Source organism: Colossoma macropomum, unplaced genomic scaffold, assembly GCF_904425465.1.
Source record: "Colossoma macropomum unplaced genomic scaffold, Colossoma_macropomum, whole genome shotgun sequence".
NCBI lineage: Eukaryota > Metazoa > Chordata > Actinopteri > Characiformes > Serrasalmidae > Colossoma > Colossoma macropomum.
In genome coordinates this window covers 12709433-12728552 of record NW_023494798.1, presented here as the reverse complement: position 1 = coordinate 12728552, position 19120 = coordinate 12709433, and the positions used below count along the sequence as shown (strand labels likewise).

General features: G+C 41.7%; 1 protein-coding gene across 2 annotated transcripts in view; it reads right to left on the bottom strand.

Annotated features, from left to right (window-relative positions):
- Positions 1 to 60: 60 nt before the first annotated feature.
- cttnbp2 (cortactin binding protein 2) overlaps positions 61 to 19120 on the bottom strand; it is a 51067-nt gene continuing 32007 nt past the window's right edge. The window contains exons 5-23 of one of the 2 annotated variants that reach the window (XM_036584622.1): positions 16661 to 16867; positions 16385 to 16484; positions 15726 to 15876; positions 14333 to 14554; positions 14057 to 14174; positions 12432 to 12692; positions 10599 to 10694; positions 8483 to 8562; positions 7284 to 7370; positions 6820 to 6919; positions 6501 to 6656; positions 5199 to 5380; positions 4844 to 5022; positions 4458 to 4663; positions 4038 to 4220; positions 2897 to 2948; positions 2593 to 2704; positions 1839 to 1988; positions 61 to 1253 (exon numbers count right to left, since the gene is read on the bottom strand). In XM_036584622.1, the coding sequence (XP_036440515.1) occupies positions 942 to 1253; positions 1839 to 1988; positions 2593 to 2704; positions 2897 to 2948; positions 4038 to 4220; positions 4458 to 4663; positions 4844 to 5022; positions 5199 to 5380; positions 6501 to 6656; positions 6820 to 6919; positions 7284 to 7370; positions 8483 to 8562; positions 10599 to 10694; positions 12432 to 12692; positions 14057 to 14174; positions 14333 to 14554; positions 15726 to 15876; positions 16385 to 16484; positions 16661 to 16867 (2954 nt within the window). In that variant the 3' untranslated portion in view covers positions 61 to 941. Of the gene's footprint in view, positions 1254 to 1838; positions 1989 to 2592; positions 2705 to 2896; positions 2949 to 4037; positions 4221 to 4457; positions 4664 to 4843; positions 5023 to 5198; positions 5381 to 6500; positions 6657 to 6819; positions 6920 to 7283; positions 7371 to 8482; positions 8563 to 10598; positions 10695 to 12431; positions 12693 to 14056; positions 14175 to 14332; positions 14555 to 15725; positions 15877 to 16384; positions 16485 to 16660; positions 16868 to 19120 lie in introns of those variants that run through there. The other variant, XR_005008044.1, reaches the window with a different exon arrangement.

Sequence of the window (19120 nt, the reverse complement as noted above, 5' to 3'; positions counted from 1 at the left end):
AGCACTGGAGCATATGTAGGGGGTGCTTTGGGAAAAAAAAAACAAAGGTTGAGTTGACGGTTAGGGTAACAGTGCATTTTTAATTGTGCTGGGAGGAAAGAGGACAATTCTCTGAACCTCATCAGACGACTTACATTTCAACATAAATGGTCAACTATAATCTCTTCTGTACATATGAACAATGGAGAGTTTAAAATAATACTTGATTATCCTAAGCGTTTATTACAGAAGAACAATCAGTCATAAATTAAATGTGTGCTGCCTTAATATTCAGGGGTGGGCAGGGTCAAAGTTTGAGCAAGACGCACAAATTCTAAGGGGAACTGAAACTACTCATTATGGCTTTACAGACAAAAGAAAGTAACCTGTGTTTTCAATGACTTTACTTATTGCCACATTCAGTTCACTTTGAAACAAGTGAAAATATCAACCAAACTTTAATATTACAAACACTATGTACAGTTTTTTTTCTCTCTTTTAGGTTCATCAATGTACAAGCTCAATACCACATACACTAGTCTATATAACATTTAAGTTCCCATTTTTTTTATTTACACATATTTGGTAAAACCCTGATTAATTTCAACAATATTTAAAACCAACCTTGCAACTATTTAAAACATAAAATACTTGTTTTAAAATACTTAATAGCAAAAAAGACTTGCCTGCTTTTTCTTTGATCCACAATGTTTTTACCTAAAAGGCAAAAGCTGACAAAGCGCTTCTTTTATTAGCCTTTGCTGGCTGCTTCCTCTGATACTCGCTTCAAACTCAATACTTCAACAGTGAAATATAATAAAACTATGGTCCCCAAGTACACAAGGTAATATAGTGTGACAAGTATGGACAACATGTATAAATACTAAAAGGCTGTCAGTAACATAACTTCACAATGTGGAGGGAGTTTACAGAGTAAGTATACAGGGCTGGGAGGGGAGGGTCTATTCATGGTTGTTGTAGTTTTCATGTGAGTTGGAGTTCAGTATCCAGATGTCTTCTTCTGATTGGTTGTTTCTGTTGTTGGGTAGAGGCTGCCTCGTTCTGCTGCTCATGTGGGCTCTGCTCGTGGTGTTTCTGTGGGTTTGGGACAAACGGCTGCTGCTGCTGTTCATGGTGGTGCTTTGGGTTGTGTTTTGGTTGGTGCTGCTGGGTGCCTGCTGGAGCCCCCTGCTGCTGGGGACTGGGAGCTGAGACCTGGGCCTAGCTGCACGCCGAGGGGAGGCGTGGCTGCCTGCTGAATGGCTACTGTCAATCTGCGAACAATTCATCAGTTCAATCAGTGCTATGTATGTGCTATTCTCACAGACATCACTGCAAACTGAATTGTGTGCGCGCTGCCTCACAGCAGATACAGCCAAATCGGTTTAGTGGTGTCTGTAATGTTTCTGTGTGCTAGACTGAATTTCTAGAACAGGAGTGTCAAATTCAGGTCCTGGAGGGTTGCAGCACTGCAGGCTGCTCTAGGACACCAAAATGAAGTCAAGAACAGGAATGGGCCTAGTCATTTCAATATACATTTATTCCAATCATCTTAATATTTGTTCACTTAATCGGGAGAGCTGCAGAGAGTCATGTCCCAAGCAACTGATGCTGCATCTCGTGCAACATCCAAGTGTAGCTATATGTGGAAATATTTCAGACAAAAAGATAAATTCCCAGTGTAAAACATTCTCACTGGGATATCTGAGTATTGTTCATTTAGAAATAGTTTATATGCCCATCTATAGAAATCAAGCTTGGTTAGTAGCAGTAACAACAATGAGGTGAATTAAATCAGTGAAGACATTAAACCGAAGTGCTGAGGCAGTTGGAACTCCTGCTCTAGAGGCTGGTTTTACCTGCTGTGGTGGAGGCTTTGCCGTCTCCACACCGCTCTCTGTTCTGTTGGCCTGCGACTGGAGCCCAGTGTAGCCCTGCTCATCCTTCCTCTGTGGTGCAGGTCGACTTGAGCTAGGGAGCATGATGAAGTCCTCCTGGGACAAAGCAATCTGCAGCACAGGTGAAAGAGGAAAAGAACATTCCATAAACGGATATGGAGAGTCTACAAATCCAAGTCTGACGTGGAACAATAACCTGTTTTCTCTTCACGCAACGTCACTGGACAGCCGAACGCGCTCGGAGGAAAGCGCCAACCGCCAGATCTGTTACGTCAGCTAACAGACGCCTGCGCTGACTAGCATCGCGCTGAGTGATGGGGGGAGAAGGAGGGGCCATCCCACCCACCCAGAGAGAGCGAGGCCAATTGTGCTCTCTCGGACTCCCGGCTACGGATGGCTGTAGCATCACCAGGGATCGAACTCGCGATCTCCTGATAATAGGGCCAACGCTTAGACGGTTGCGCCACTCGGGAGCCCTGTTTTCTCTTTTTACTAAATGCTCTAGAACCAATGCTGTAAATATTTCAGATCAGTCCTCCATGATGTTAACTGGTGGGATAATATAGTTTTTGAGCAAAACCCACAGACACTGCATTTCTAACAGAGCTGTTGAAAAATGCTTGTAGGCTTTTGTATAATGTGAGTGCATCGTTTCACTGGGACAAACAGATGTAGAAACTTATAACACCTTGTACAGAATGGAAGATTGGATTACCTTGCTTATGTCAGGCTCGGATTTGCTGGAGCACATGGTCTGTAGTTCCCTGATCAGATCGCTTTCATCATCAGAGTAGAAAGACAGACCGACCGAGTCTCCATCGCTGAGCCTGAAGGAGCACGTTCAACAATCAGCATCACTACACACCACACTGAGATCTGTTACACAACAGCCAGGCCCATTATGCCCATCACTGAATAACCCAAAATGCTGCAGTACTTATGTGGAAGAAAGTGTCTGAACTAACGGTGCCCTCTGCTGGTGGCAGTACAGCCAACATGCACAGTTTGAGAAAACAAACCTGGGATGACTGACATTTGTCATTAAGTGGACGTCTGTATTGGCCACAGACCCTGAAGAGTGAAAAGACAGCATAGTGTTACCCTCACCCTCAAGATTATTGTATGGTGAAGTACAGACAGGTGACAAATTAAAGGAAAAACCTGAAAAAAGGAGTGCAGAAATATCGAGTGCAAATTCTTCCAGACAGGTGTGCTACATGATTCATTTAAGCAGATATCATCGTACCATGCTCTGCAGCATGTAGAAAATACTGAACAAGCCTAGGTGACCTCAGTTTTGGATCAAGATGGCAAGAGGAAAAATTCGAATATCATTATTAGGACACAGATGGCAAAAACTTCAGTCATAAAGATGCTCAATTGGATAGTGTCATTAAGACAGCAACTGAAGTGACATCTGCATTTAGATTTAGGTAAGACATCAGTAACTTAGGTTGAAAACTGGGGTCAAAAGTGCACATTCAATGGCCATGATGCATTAGTGTATTTTGTAAGGAAAACAGAAGGGCAACTGTTCCTCAGGTGACTCAGAATGTCAGTGCAGGATGTGATTAGACAGTCCATCCATGCTTACATAGAGAGGAACGTTATAGTGTTCCAGTGTGTTCCAGTTTGGAGAAATGCAACACCGTCAAATGAGTCATTCTTCACCATATTCTCTTCAAGTGGGCGAGTGCATGTGTGGCGTGCACTAAGAGATCAGTACAGGCCTAAATGCTCAACCCCTACAGTGAGTTATGTTATGTTGTGGGGGGCATTCTGCTGGCATGGTTTGGGTCCACTTGTCCCCTTAAAAGAAATGATGACTACAAATCAATAGTTGTTAATCATCTTTATCCTATGAGGTAACATTTCCATTCTGATTGGGGTGGTCTTTTCCAGGACGAAACACGCCCATGCACAGGGCATGAGGGGTCACTAAACAGTTTGATGAGTATGAAAATGATCATTAATCATATGCTGTGGCCTTCGCAGTCACCAGATATCAACTCTTTTGAACATGTATGGAGGTTTCTTTTAATTTGTCACCCATCTGTTTTAAGAACTATATACAGTCACTTGCCAAGAATTGAGTATAAACCATACCTTATAGCAACTATTAGAAATAATGTTCTATTGAAATAATAGGTCTTTGCTGACCTTCTCGTAAGGAGCTATTGGAGGATCTTCCAGAAGCAGGACTTCCTTTTTTTCGTGGACTGGTATTGGATCGTCTCCATGCCCCACTATCTCGCCCTTTTCTCCCACCTTTTCTGTAGGAGGAGCTAATGGAGGAGAGTGGAAAACACCCACCCCGGAACTCTGGCAAGAGCCGATCCATCTCTAAACATTCATACAAAAAATATGATGCATTACTATAGTCCACAAACTACTACAGATCACAAACATTAGATAAAATTTTTAGCCAAGCCTTTTAAACTGAAATAAAGAAGGAAGATAAACATTTTAAATATATCAAGACGTTTTGCAGGTACTGCAGTTAAACGTTACCGTGTTCAAAAAGCCAAAGATGTTAGAATTTGTACTGAAGCCCAGAATATTAGAGCATTGGTAATGCACCTGATCTGGCCAGTGGGCAGCCCTGCAGCACAGCCTTGTTCAGGAGGATGCTGAGAGCTGCTCGGACCACGGCCCTTTGCCCTGGGCTCAAGCCCTTGTTGCTAGGAGACCGTCGCTGGGAGGGAGAGCGCTTGGCTGTTACCCTGGAGATAACAGCATCCTCGACACGTGGGACAACCACCACATTCCACAGGCGAGCCAACCACCTGCATGCAGTCATAAAGTGGAAAAGAGGCATCGGCCATCAAGACCTGAATTTGACACTCCGATCTAGCAAGTCAAGACAGCTGGATTTGTGGCATAAGTCAGGGCAGGCTGACATACTACTACTAGTAGATAACAGGGCTGTAATGAGGAGGCAAAGTCTACAAGTCATGTGGACTCACTTCAGAATAGTTTGGGTCTGATCTGGCAGGACAGGACAGGAGAGAAAGACATGAGGGCCTAGGAGGGCCTCAGGGGTCCCCAGACGAGAGAGGCAGCCGTTAAGCTGCTGCCAGACCGAACACACCCAGGAGAGAGCTCTGTGCACAGGGTCATCATGGACCCAGCACTGACCTTGAGTCTGGAAATAACATGACAGTGGTGTTGTGGTATATATATCACATTTGCAATAAATCTAAGAGTAAACATGAAATATATTATTGTCAACCTCTAAACATACAGTTATGATGCTTATTAGAACAAACATTAGAACTTTAGTACAAGAGGATGAAGAAGAGGAGGAGGAGGAAGACTGACCTGGTGGAGGAGTTTCCTGCGGAGGTGGCGTCCCAGCATGCCATTAAGTGGTTCAGTGTCCCAGCGCAGTTGCACCCAGCGGAAGTGCTGCTGCAGTCTCAGTTCGGGACCCTGCAGCCGTGGCTTGGCTAGCGTGCCGATCAGAAAACTCCCCTCCGGGAAGTAGTACAGCCCCTCTGGACCTGCCAGCCAATCAGAGACAGCGAGAGATGTATGACTGGGGCACAATTCAAACACCAGCGTTATTCCTGTCTGCTGATGTGCCTGTAGTGAGGTACTTGTTTATTTGAACAGTCATCCATTATAACACTTTCGTACCTGCAAATAAAACAGGTTTAGAAAAAGCTACTTTCACTTTTCAAAAGGCATCAGTGTCCATATGAATATTTTATTCTTGTAGGCTGTTTTAAACAACGGGTTACCAAACTGCTGAACATAATTAGGACATATATTAAAAAGACACTCTTGCCATAATGAACAGTGTAACTCTTGCTCCTGTTTGCTTTGCTCATGCTTTCTCACATCCCAGAGTGGTGCCACAGTAGTCTGTAGAGTGAGAGTTTCTGGTTTCAAGACTAGAAAAACCCTCTTCAGCGGGTCTGCATCTGTTCCACTACCACAGCTTCCTCAGCAAAGCAGTTAAACTACTGAATGCACTGATGCACCCCAACACTCATCTGGACTAATCTAGACCCTTTCAATCGTCCACCACACACTGATCACACACCCATTAACCATCACTGCATACCTGCACTTTCAATGCTGCTATGGGACCCCAATTTACAGTTGATGATCCACTTGTTTCTCAATTATTTGACACTTTAATGGCCATCCACATATCCATTCATGTACACTGTTTTGTTTTCCTGCCTAGTTAGCCTTATGTTTATTAGTCATGTGTATTTACAATGTGTATTTATAGTTCTGTATGTTTATTGTCTGGTGTATATATTGCATATTCTGCTTTCTTTTCACACTGTTGTGTATCTCCACTTTATGCAGTCCTGTGTAATATGCTGCTGTTGTATAATTTCATTTTGTTCCAAAGCATATATATGTTAAGTTATATAATGCATAAGTTACATAGAGGAATGCCAGACTAGAATCGTGAATTTTGTCAAACCGATGAGGCTGAGGGATGCGATGCTGTGGTACCGAATATTACACAACATGACAAAATATTAAAAGCTTATTTTTAGGGAGAATACCCCTTAAATATGGATATTATCAATACACAAGGCAAACACAAACCTGGCCACCATGTATTTACATTTCTAAAATATTTCAGCATGTGAGCTTCACCTTGGTTCAGGGAGAGTGAGTAGAGTGAGCCGCGGTTCTCCAGCGCCTCACAGAGGTCGTCCAGCATGTGGCTGAGAGACTGGGCTTTCTCCAGTCCCTCCAACACAGCTACAACACACCGGCCGACAGCAGCCTCCCGCACAGACATCAGAAACCCTGAGATACACCACCACACACCCTGTCTTATCATACACACCAAAGCTGTGTCGTATAGCTGTCAGCAGGTAATGTACATGTATACAGTGAACACTCCAATGCTTATACATAACAATATTTTATTGTTTTTTGTATTATATTCGAGTAAAGAGGAAGGTCTTACCACAGTTGATGAAGGTTTCCAACAGCTGATCTTTAGTCAGACCCTCTTCTATCTCCAAACGGATGACATCACAGCCCATCCCCATGGCCTCCTGCTTGTGCTACATAGCATTGCACACATAAGATGTTAGGAACAACACTAATCTTTTTTGGTTTCAGTCAGCATAGCATTAGCTGTAAACCGGTGCTAATTATATTCAACCTGAAGTGGCCTTAAGGCTACGTCTAGGCAAATCTGAAAGAAGACAATTATAAACTATAAGCTCACAGCTAAGCAAAACTGAGCAACATGTGGACACATGAGATTGAATAATACTTGCTACTGCAAGCAAGTTTTCCAGTCACAGATTAAGCCCATTTCTGTATGAAACAGAATTGTCAAATCAAGAATCTTGACCCAAAGCTGATTGTTGTATAAACAGTTAAAAACTCAGCATATCAATAATCTCTTTTTCTGTCTCTTACCTTGACGTGGTGGGAGATCTGGTTGGCGATGTACTCCTGAAAGCTCCCCTCCAGCCCGTGGAAAATGACATTACGATACTGCTCGACCTAGCCAGAGGGAAGGGAATATGAGCTGAGCATTTCAATTAAAACATCATTGCCATGACAAAACATGTGATGCATACGCTACTCATCCATGTTTCATTAGTCTCAATTAGCTACAGAACCAGTTAAAGGTTCTGACACACTCACTCATAAAAAAGATTCCTTTATTTTAGTATTTGAATATTGTAGACATCAAAATTAAGAAAGTAACACATTACGCATTCACCAGTAAGTGTTCAACAAATTAAAAGTGTCCTATATTTTAGATCCAAGTAGCTCCCTTTTGCCTCATTGCAGCTTCATATTCTCTTGACATTCTCTCAAGCAACTGGATAAGGAATTACCTGTGAAGTTTTCCAACAGGCTAGAAGTTGTTCCACATATGCTGAAAATGACTTGTTATCGAACATGCTCATGTTGTACATAAATTCAGCATTTTTTCTGACCAACACTCACACTAACGATTAGTGATTAAATTGCAATTATTTTCTTTAAATTAAGGTCCATGCCAGTTTTTTGGACAACACATCAATTTTTTGTCTTGTCAAATTATATGTCTTGTTGATTGTGAAGTGAAAATAAGTACATATCCACTACAAAGAGGCTTATTTTCACATAGAAAATCAACAAAACATATAATTTGACTGGAGATGTTCAAACTTTTGCATATGACTGTAGGTGTTTAGTTGCATTTGACTAGTCTTATTCACAGGCTGTTTCCCAACTGAAAACTGTTGATAATGTAGGTTATAATTAAAACTGCATCTCCTGTAATAAAAAAAACTGCACTTCTGCAAATCATGATTTCAATATAAAACATCTCTTATCCAACTGTCTCAAAATTAAATGTCAATCATTAAGCTCGAGCCTTTACATCAAAATGTCTAAGATAGTAACTATTTACAATGTCTAAGATCAGATATTAGATAAACTATTTATTCATATCAGATGTGCCTGAACTTTTGACTGGTTCTGTACATTTTTTAGACTGCACACTTTATCAAATCAATGCATATCTGAAAACTTTCAGAACAAAAACAGCACCCCTGGCCTCAGGTGAGGAATGTTCTCTACCAAAATGTGATGGCTTTCTCTGTGCATGTGACTCTGCATACCAGGCGCACATAGTTCTGCAGCAGTTGGAGAGGGATCAGAGAGTCGTAGGTCATCTCGTCCAGAGCGCACTCCGACAGGCCTGACACAGAGCAAAGAAATTGCAGCAGCTGTAAATTAGTACGTCTGAGAGAACAGCAGTGGGAAGCAGTGTATGAGCACACTGTCGCTCTGATGAGACACTTGACGGGACTGCTTTAATGCACTGTCAGAAGAGATGAAATGTTCTGGAGCTTGGGTCACATGACGTTAAATAGCGAGCACAGTTAAACGGGCTGCTTTAGAGGAGAATGTGTTTATGCATTTGTAGGAGATGATCAATTCTGATATAATTAATTATTAAGAAGGATTATGTTGGAAATCGGTGCTTAGCGAGTCTACATCAGGCTGTGGGCTGATGTGCAATTTCAAAAGTAAGTAGGACAGGAAATGATGTAGAGGTGTGCTACCTGACAGGGCCTGAAGAAGTTTTTGGTTTTATGCCAGTTTTGGAATGATTTTTCACATACAGTATTGGGCTTGGGTCATGCTGGGGTTTATTTTCTAATGAGTGATATTTTTTGTATTATATTTTAAGTACATTTTGTCTACACACATTTCCTCTCTCTCTCTCGCAATGCTATAGTCTATAGCTGCATTCAGAAATTTGAGGAGTGGGTGAACATGCCCCTGAATGAAACCAGGGATGAAGCTCAACAGTACATCAGTCACAATCACATCATGGATGATAAGAGGCATGTGCTGGATTGGAGGAAAGGTCTCAGCAGATCTTTCACCTTGCTTGGTAAGCTCAACAGACGTGTGCTTAGCATTTCTGCAAATAGCATCAGCAATGAGAAAATATATTGATAATAAATACTATTAGGCTACATTTAGATTGCAGGTAATAGTAGCCCAAATCCATTTTACTGCCCACATCTGATTTTGCTGTTTGGTCGTTTACATAATTTTTTTTACTGTGGCCAATATCTGACATCAATCTGAACAGATGACGCTCCTGAACTGAACCACATGCGCAGAACAACATTGATCCATCCAGCACACTCATCCAACAAACAGCTGTCCTCCACCTTTCCGCAAGATTAACAGACTCCTTTTATGTGACACTGCACTTTAACGTGTGCGAACAGACACTTCAATCTTGGAGCACAAACAGTTGACACCAAAATGACCACAGTAAACATACTTTCCAGAAAACATTAACAATTGTGAATCTCCCTGTTTATCTGTGGAAGACGTAAAACAGAGAGAGGACACACATTTTCTTTCGTTTACCTGCTGTGAAGAAGAAAGCTACCAAAGAGGCACAAACTCAGGGACAAAACGGCTATATATATTTGGTAGAGACTTGATGTAGGTGAAGCTGCTTTGACTCTTTTATTTCTCTTTCTTCAAAGCATCTTTGAAGTAAACATGATTTTGATTAGCTGTTAGCTGGAAAGTTAGAAAGTGCTATGCTTATCTATTTACATCACCCACGCTTGTCCCACTCCTCTAAAACAAAAGAAGATACAAAGTGTAACTGCAGTAACAGATGTTTTGATGCCATTGCCATAAAGGGTCTGTTCCAGTGCAGGAAATTATTATATACAGATGAAGATTTGGACTGATGCAAAAGTATGAAACATATGAAAGCATGAATTCCAATTTGACTGTTTTGACAGAGGTCACAGTGTCACATATCCGATATGTAACAGATTTCAGCACCACATATGAAAATGGCCCAAATCTGAATTGAAACTGTCAGATATTAATGTGTTTTTAGTTGTTCATGCTGTCACACTATATTCAAATCTGTTTCACATATGAACAAAAAGACTGGATTTGGGACAGTTTTACCTGCAGTGTGAACACAGCTTCAGTGTATTACAGAAACAGTAATGTACCAGTTTATGACATTATAACAGTTTATGATATTTTCAGTTGATCAATTCAAGCAGTTAATAAAAAGCAAAGCATTAAAATTCTGCAATAATGCATCTGTTAGTCAGTGCAAGCAAGTTTGTGTTGGATTCGGGTTTCAAATTCAGCAGTACCAGTCGGATCTGGTTTGGTTGGCTTCTCAAAGTCAATTTCACATCCATGCAGACCTCTAAAATGATGTGAAGCATGAAATACCTTTGAGAAGGATGGAGATCCGCAGGCTCAGGCGCTTTCGAATCAGGTCCCAAGGAGAGTGGGCTGGGTCCTGCCCAGGCAGCCAAATACAATCACCTGCAATACATACACAGACACAAAGCGAATACAGAGAACCTGCATATCAAGGCCTACAAATAATACATGTTGTCAAGTTCAGTACCGGAAGGTGTGTGTGTCTGTGTGTGTGTGTGTGTGTGTGTGTGTGTGTGTGTCTGTGTGTGTGCATGCATGTGTGTGTGTTTTCAGCAAATACAATTCCGAGTGACATGACAGCTTTCATCTTTCACACTGTGACAACAGTGCTGAGTTTCTTCAATCCTCCTCCAGCTCTCTGTCTCTTTCCTCCTTTCAGAATTTCTGCACTCATGAATAATAAATACTTGTCATGCTGTTCGGTGTCATGTTTTCATTTGTGACATCTGCTCTTTCTGGAAAGCACCTTTGCTGGCAGACTTCTTTCCATTTTGACCTCTCTTTTTCCACTTACAATAATTAGTTTTTTACTTGCAAAGCAGTTTAACAAATCTCATAAAGAAACATATAAGAAGATAAGAACTAAAGATGTGTAAACAAAACCAAATACCACCCTCTCCTTTCAAAAAAGTGAGAAAGATCAGGCCAGTGGGGGTGAAAGAGAAAAGAGAGCTTGGTTTATTTTCAGCAGCCCTGCATGACAACCGTAAGGCTGGGCCAAGTTCAATTAGGCCTCTATGCCAGATCCTTCCCCACTTGGCCCAGCATGACTTTGGGAAAAGAGCCATTTCCAAGTGTCAGCCTGTGTGTGTCTAATTGTATTAAAAGTATGCATGCTTGGAAGAGTAAGTGTTTTTGTTTATTCACAAGCGAGTGAAAGACTGTGGGTTTGTGTGCGGGTTTTAACCCTTTTTAACCAGCTCTAACAAAGGCTACTATAATGTCCTCAAAGGAGTGTCCAACTGGTTTTATAATAGACATAACAGAAAACAGCATGTCAACAACATCTGTTACCATCTATTCTATTTCTCTTTCTTCACGACAGGCGAGAGAAAACACTGAGCTGGGGAAATTAAAACTTGATCAGTGACCTAGAGGAATTTAGGAAGCAGCAGCTGTTCAGAAAGCTGAGGGCATCCCAGAATAGCAACCGACACAACCGCAAACGTGCTTCTAGTTTACATATCACTTTCTGCAGGCCATACCTTTACCAATCTACACCACACACAGAGGTGGTGTTTTTTCCACACTGCACATGACACAACATAATCATCACACTGTCAAAGGGTCTGTATTATCAGCCTTCAGAAACGTATTGGACGGAGCTTCATCACTCCAGAGAACACAGTGGCACTGCTCTACAACCCAATATTGGAGGGCTTTATATTACTCTAGATGACACTTGGCACTGGGCATGGTGACTCTAGGCTCACCTGCGGCCGCTCCAAGGCGCCCTATACTACGGGAAATGCTTTTCTATGGAGATTATACAAGCTGTGTGTGCCCAACCGTTTGCCATGTGTCAGCAAAAGGAGCACTTTTAAGCAGCTAAATTAAAAAGGGTGTCTGCATACTTTTAGTGTTTAATAGAAGGTTTGACGAGCAAGTCACGTCAAATGTGACAATAAGTGAAAGGAGCTAAGAGGAAGCAGGTCAGCAATGTGGCTTTTAAGACCAGGTTAATATATTTTCCACATATCTATAACACAATATCTGAGATACAGAGTTAAGTGATACTTAGTCTTTGGAATACTCAGCGATAGCAGAAGAATGCAGGAACAACAACAAAAGTGCATGCCATGCTTTTAAAAGCATTTAAAGAGCTGTTTGACCACTTACCTAACTTCACAGAGGCCACACTGTTCGAGGACAGGCCCAGGGGTGTGTCCGCTCCTCCCAGCCCCTCCTGCGGCTCCCAGCTCCCACACACCAGCTGGAGGTGACTGGTTAGCAGGTGGCTCAGGATCTGCCCTAGCTCTGCCCAACTGGTGTGGCGCCGGATGGTAACTGTGCCGATGGTGGGGCCGTCCTCCAGGACATCCACAGGGCACAGGTGCTCGCGTGAGCCGGTGTGCACCTGCACCACCACCCTGTAGCAGTCTGACAGAGATAAGGGGCGATTAGAACACACAGACTCAACAGCAGGGCAGCGTGCAAAGCTCTGAAACTTCATTCAAGAGCTTAGCTTATGTTAGCCAATCTATGGTAGGGCAGATGTATCAAAGCAAGGTTCTCAAACACAAGCTCATGATTCAATCTGATTTATGCTTTTGCTTTCCTGAATATACATATTCTCACATATTTTTGAACTAAGCAGACATGTTATGATTGCATGTCGTGGCTAAACCTACTAATGAGACCAGAACTCGGAGGCAGGAGGCCTGGAGCGGAGAGTGTGTCAAATGTTAATGAATGCTGTACTATAGTGTATAGAATAGTATCTCTCAACAACAAGAGAGTGACTATTTAGAGTTGACTGGTATGGGTTTTCAGGGCCAATAACAATTATTAGTAGACAAGGAAAAGGATAAAACAGTCACAAGTAATTCCATGGGAGAGGCTAATATATAAATCGACATAATCATTCACTGCATCTTTTCACACTTCATAAAAAAAATCACAGCATAGCTAAATGCACACAGAAGAGCATAAACCGCTCAGTTACATATGTATGTATGTAGACCACAACTGGCCTCCCACAACTGGCCTCTTTATTTCGAGGTATGCCCTATTGGCATTAAAATGCATATATGCATTTAAAAGACAGGTGTAAGGATGTCATGTGCGCTACATCTATAACTTTCAGTATTGCTCCCACTGCTCTTGTTAAACACGTATTTAGGAATCTGCATATGTATTTAAATGTAGGCTTAAGAACACAATAGCTGAAGCTGTTCACTTGTGGATACACTTGGAGACAGTAAACAGTTCTCACCACCACACACCAAGTTTTCATTCTCTGCAACCTCAGATTTCTGGAACATTCTGCACTACAATTGGAAATTGTTTTAACAAGTAAAAACAGCATAGCTTGTATAGGTTTCCTGCTGAAAAAAAACACAGGAAACATTAGGATTAAAACCTGATGTTTTTGCTTTCTAATGGGAATTGGCTTTATGGTTGCCATTAGAGACCATGCCTGGTCACCAGCATAACCAGCATATGTTGTGCTTTGAATGCTGGTATGATGGTCAACTAGCATGACCATGTTGGTTGACCAGATAAGCCAGCACCAGACCAGCATAAACCAGCTTTGGAATGATTGCTGGTTTGTCCCTGCAACTAAGCCTTCACTCCCAATGAGAGCATCTCAAATTGACAGTTGAGAATTAAATTCAGGCACAAAAAAAGGAACTTCTTAGTAGCATTGCCAATTGGAAGCCCAACATAGGCTTAGGTATAACATAGGCTTTCTAAATCACATAGGTGCATGAACAAACACATGATACGAGACTTCTACACACCCAGGTTCTCTAATAAGTCTTTGCAGTCATCTGTGGCCACGTCGTGTATAGTGCGGTTACATTTGTCCCTCTTCTCAAGGTCCTGTTGGCTGTGGCTACACAAAGCCTCCAGGCATTTCTGAGAACAAAGCAGAGAGAGGTGTGAACATATGAGCAGTTGATCCAATGTCCACTACTACTTTTAATTTCTGCGTACACAACCTTGAAACTCAACACGATACAGTGTAAATATTCAAGAGTGGGTATATTGTAAGTGTTTATGTAAGCGTCCATCACCTTGTAGCCCCTGGATGCAGCAATGTGGGCTGCAGTCCAGCCATCCTTGTTGGCATGGTTGAGGATGTGGCTGGTCATGACTGGGCCCGGGTGTGTGCGTTGGCCATCTGGGTTAGCTGCTGTGCCGCCTGTCTTGGGCTGAGGAGACGGGTGGTACAGTAGAAGCTTCAGGGGACCCACATGACCCAAACTCACTGCGGCATGTAGAGCAGTGCAGCTATCCTGCGCAAAGCAAAGTCACTGATGAACAAAAAGGATCACAGTAATGCATAGCTGTGAAAATTTTTTAAGAACATTTTTCATGTACATATCTGCGAATGCCAATACATACACATTTATAAACTGTAGAAATTGTAACTCTACCTGGATTAGCACCATGGGGAAATACAACATTCATTTCTATAGGTTACAATTCAGTAAAATGAATAAAATGCAGATATTTTAGCGTTGTAGTCCAGCATCACATTTGCTCTTCCTCATGAACGTATATCCGGTTAACCACAGGGAAGGAAAAAAAAGGACTTTGGCCGAAAATAACATAGGGCTGCAGGCTTACGTTTTTAGATGACTGCAACAAAAATATAGCAGCACATAAAGGAATACACATGAAAACATGTTTAATTATTCAAAAACAACCAAAGGAACAAGACAAGAGAGCTAACCAGAGCTAACCAGTGTCACGTTGGACGCTGATGAGAACTCGTCTTCTCCTAGGTGGACAATGTGCCAACATGTTAGCTTGTCAGAGAAATATCTTTTCGTTGTTTCTGGACATCAGCTAGTGTAGCTATCCAAGTTACTGATATAGCTGCACCACTTTTGCCTTCTCAGTCACATCCTCAACAACACGTCCTTGGCAATGTGCTCATGTTCAGGCACTCATGTTTCAAATTATAACATAACAAGATGTTCACTGAATTGCGGGGCGACATACTTTCTCTGTCTTCCCATGATGAAACGTAATGGATACTTGAATAGTGATTTCAGTTTTCGAAAACTTTACAGAGTACTTGAGTACCCATGCAAGTCCCAGATCTAAACATTTGTGTGATGCCAATAAATGTATACATAGTGAAGTTAACTTACAGAGATAAAAAAGGTCGTTAGCAATGAGAATTCCAATGGGTAGTTTTGCTCTTTATAGAGAAAGTGCATGATAAAGAACATGTATATTTTAAATGAAGGGAATAATTAAGCACTGCTAAAACGAGAAGCACAATCATACTCAAAGCAACACACACGACCCTTTTTCAGTTATGGTTACCACAGCAACAGGCAGAGAGGCAATAATTCCTGACGAATGTGTAACATGACCTCTTCGTTGTCGATCTGTTTGTGAGTGTGTGTGTGTGTGTGTGTGTGTGTGTGTGTGTGTGTGTGCTGGGGAACTTACAGCAGTGATGTGTGAGCGGTTTGCTCCGGCATCCAGCAGGACTCTCACACACTCCACGCTGCCATGCTCAGAGGCCAGGATCAGCGCAGTCCGGCCGCCCACACACTCTCGCTCCACCTCCGTGCCGTGGCCCAGCAGAGCCTGCACACACCTACAAGCAAACATCCAGTCAGCCAGAGGGGTTGCAGTCGTGTCTGGGTCCACTTTGGACTAGAGTAAGGTAGAATCAGACTGGTTGCGGTGACCTCTAACTTAACAGAAAATCACATCACCGTGCCCTGAGGCTGATCTGACAATTTTGGGTCATGTCTGTGCAGTTTTGTGATGCACTTAGAAGGACATGCCTGACTTGCGCTTGAAATGGCCTTTGTTCTAACCTAGAAATCGGGACAAGGCCAGGCTAGAGTGATGACATCACTGACAGCAGTCACTGTACATCACACAGAACAAGAACAGGCAAAATCCCAAATGACAACCTCTCTGACACAGCGCACTATTTAGAGACACAGGACTTTTACACACTTCATCTTTCACCATGTGTCAAAGAGCACTCCATTTTCAGATTTAAAAGTCTTTGTAGGACTTCACTCACAGTCTAGTTAAGAACAGCTGTTTTAAAACCAGCAGCAGGGAAGCTTAAAACAGAGTTAAGTGCTCACCCCTGGTGGCCATTAGCAGCAGCAATGTGTAAGGGGGAAAATCCATGTTTGTCAGGAGCATCAGCAGAAACCCCCAAGGTCAGCAGCAGATTCAAGCATTCTACAAGACAAAAACAGCCTTTATATACAGTCACTCATCAATACAAAGCAATTACTACTTCTATTGACGGTTGTCTGCTAAGTATACCAATGGTACAGGCCAAGGCAGTGAACTGAAACCTGTTGTTTTATCCTTTCAGTTTGCAACCTCACCAGAGGCTGCTGGAGCTTTCATACCTGTGTGTCCATTTTGAGCAGCAGAAAACAAGGCAGAGGTCAAGTCTTGTTGGAGGTGACTAATATCCATTGGTGGATCTTGATTAAGCAGCATAGACAATAAAGTGACATTTCCCTGGGAAGCAGCTTGGAGCAAAAGGGTGTGCCCGTCATCCAGGGGGACGGGGTCACCACAGTTTAGCGGGGGGACTATGGAGGGACACCAGCCTGTGAGGGGCAAGTAGCAGCAGTTACCAAAAAGAGGCAGTGTTAAGAGGTCCTACCAAAATATGCTCCACAACCTGGAACAGTCACCTGATGTCATTCAATTACCCCAAAAAAACTCTCAAATTTGGTGTCTCAAGTTTGCATTTTTAGTTTTGCACTGGGGCTACGAGGCTAATGTAGCTAACAAGTAATGGAGGCTTATACCTCAGCAATTAGCAACATGCAAGCTCATGCATCTCTAAACCTGCCCTACACTTAAATTTAGAGGGAAAATGTGTATATTTATATTTTCGGCCAAACCATCATAATATTCTTAAACTGGGAAAATCTTTAGCATTGTGTAAATTGGACCATCTACTGTAACACTGCTACAGGTAATGACTGTGTTGAATGAAAGAATGTAGTAAAACCAGAAAATCTGACAAAAAGTCCTAGCTAAGGTAAATTAAGGCAGGGTGACTGTTTCAGTATGGTCCACATGTTGGTATGACATTGGACTACAGGCTAACTGATGTGATTTGGCGTCCATGACCTCTGTGCTCGCTGTCAGATTAAGCTGCGAAACACAAATGACAACTCATTCATCTGCTTTTACGTTAGACTGAGGTCAAGACAGTCAAAAAAATTTTTGTCAAAGTTTGTAATTTAAAAAAAAACAAAACAAAACAGGACAATACAACTTTTAAATCAGGTTGGCTAAAGGTATGTGGTATAAATCATGTCAGTCACACCAAATTACAGTGAAATTCAAACCAAGTCTGTTATAACCATATCAGTCAGGCAATATGATATATAAGATACAGAAGGAAAGGAATGTGTCAAGGCAGAAAAACGCTGAACAAAAATAAGTATTATATCTATTCAAAGCTAGATCTGTACAAGCCTGTACTAGCACTACAGGCGCAGGTGACTCAAGTAGTAACTGAGTGCTTCTAATTGTGTCGTGCATACTTAGCTTTGTCTCTAGGGAGATGTTTTTATCTTTGTTAGTGAGACAGAATGAGGGAGGGAGACTGAAAGTAGGAGAACACACAAGAGGAAGAACCTTAGAAAAATATGAAGATGTGTTATTAGAGATCTACTGACAAGAGGGGTAGGATTATTGGCTGCTTTTCTGGGAGTAAGACAGCAGCTATATGAGCCGAGAAGCTTCAGAATCCCTGTGTCAGAGACTCTACAGAGCGAGGGAGGAGAAAAGAGCCGGTTCTTAGCATTTTCAGGGACATGAGTAATGACAGCTAGCTTGTGACGTCTAGTCTCTCAGCCTGAGCTGTGCTGAGGATTAGTCTCTAGTGACAGTAAAACAGTGGCGTCTGGTAGAACACTTGCTTGCTTTGACTGGCGATTAAACAGACCCATCTCTGGTGTTCACATAGTGCTTTTAAAAAGGCCTACAGAGACAGGGTATTTTCAGGAGATAAGGGTCTACAGCAGAGGTGTTATGCTTTAAAATTTTCATGGTATGATAACCTAGTCAAAAAAATACCACAGTATTACAGTAGCACGGTATTAAACAGATGATGAAAAATTACAGGAAAAATAGTTTTGAAATATGAACATCACCATCACGCATTTAATTCAACATTTTATATTCGTATTATCAATAAACATTAATTCTGAATAATTTCTTTACATTTGAAACAGAAAATTGACCATTTTTGTGAGGTGAGTTGTGGTGCTAAATCTCTCTGAAACCACATTTAAAATTTTCCTAACAATAGCTGCCTAAGTAATTTAATGTTTCTCTGAGATATTTGTAGGTGAACGTGCTAATGCGGTGGTTCCTGTGGAGTTAACTTTGGGGAATCATGGCAGCCAAAAAAAAAAAAAAAATTTATAATACGTATTTGAGAATGACGTTTACATAAAATCTCCCAGCTCAATGATATCCCATTGTCATCATAAGCTAAAAAAGAGTTTTGTGAGTTTTTTTACATCTATGATTATTGCTCTGTGGTTTTAACATCTAATACATTTGCTCATTAAGTAATTTGCATTTGACATTTTCAATAAGATATCCTTTTGGGTTAGATAATGGCATTCACCCATTCTCCCGTTACCCCCATCTTCTGGCATAATTAACTGTGTGGGAGACTCAGAGGTAGATCTATGAGAAACCTCTGTTTGGTAATGGTTTAATACAACAAAGCCTATGCCATTACCCTGTAAATCTCCATTCTTACAGCCTTCTCCCAAAATATCAAGTGATGTTTTAAAGGCAGAAGCTTGATTAATGCTTTGGTATGCATACAG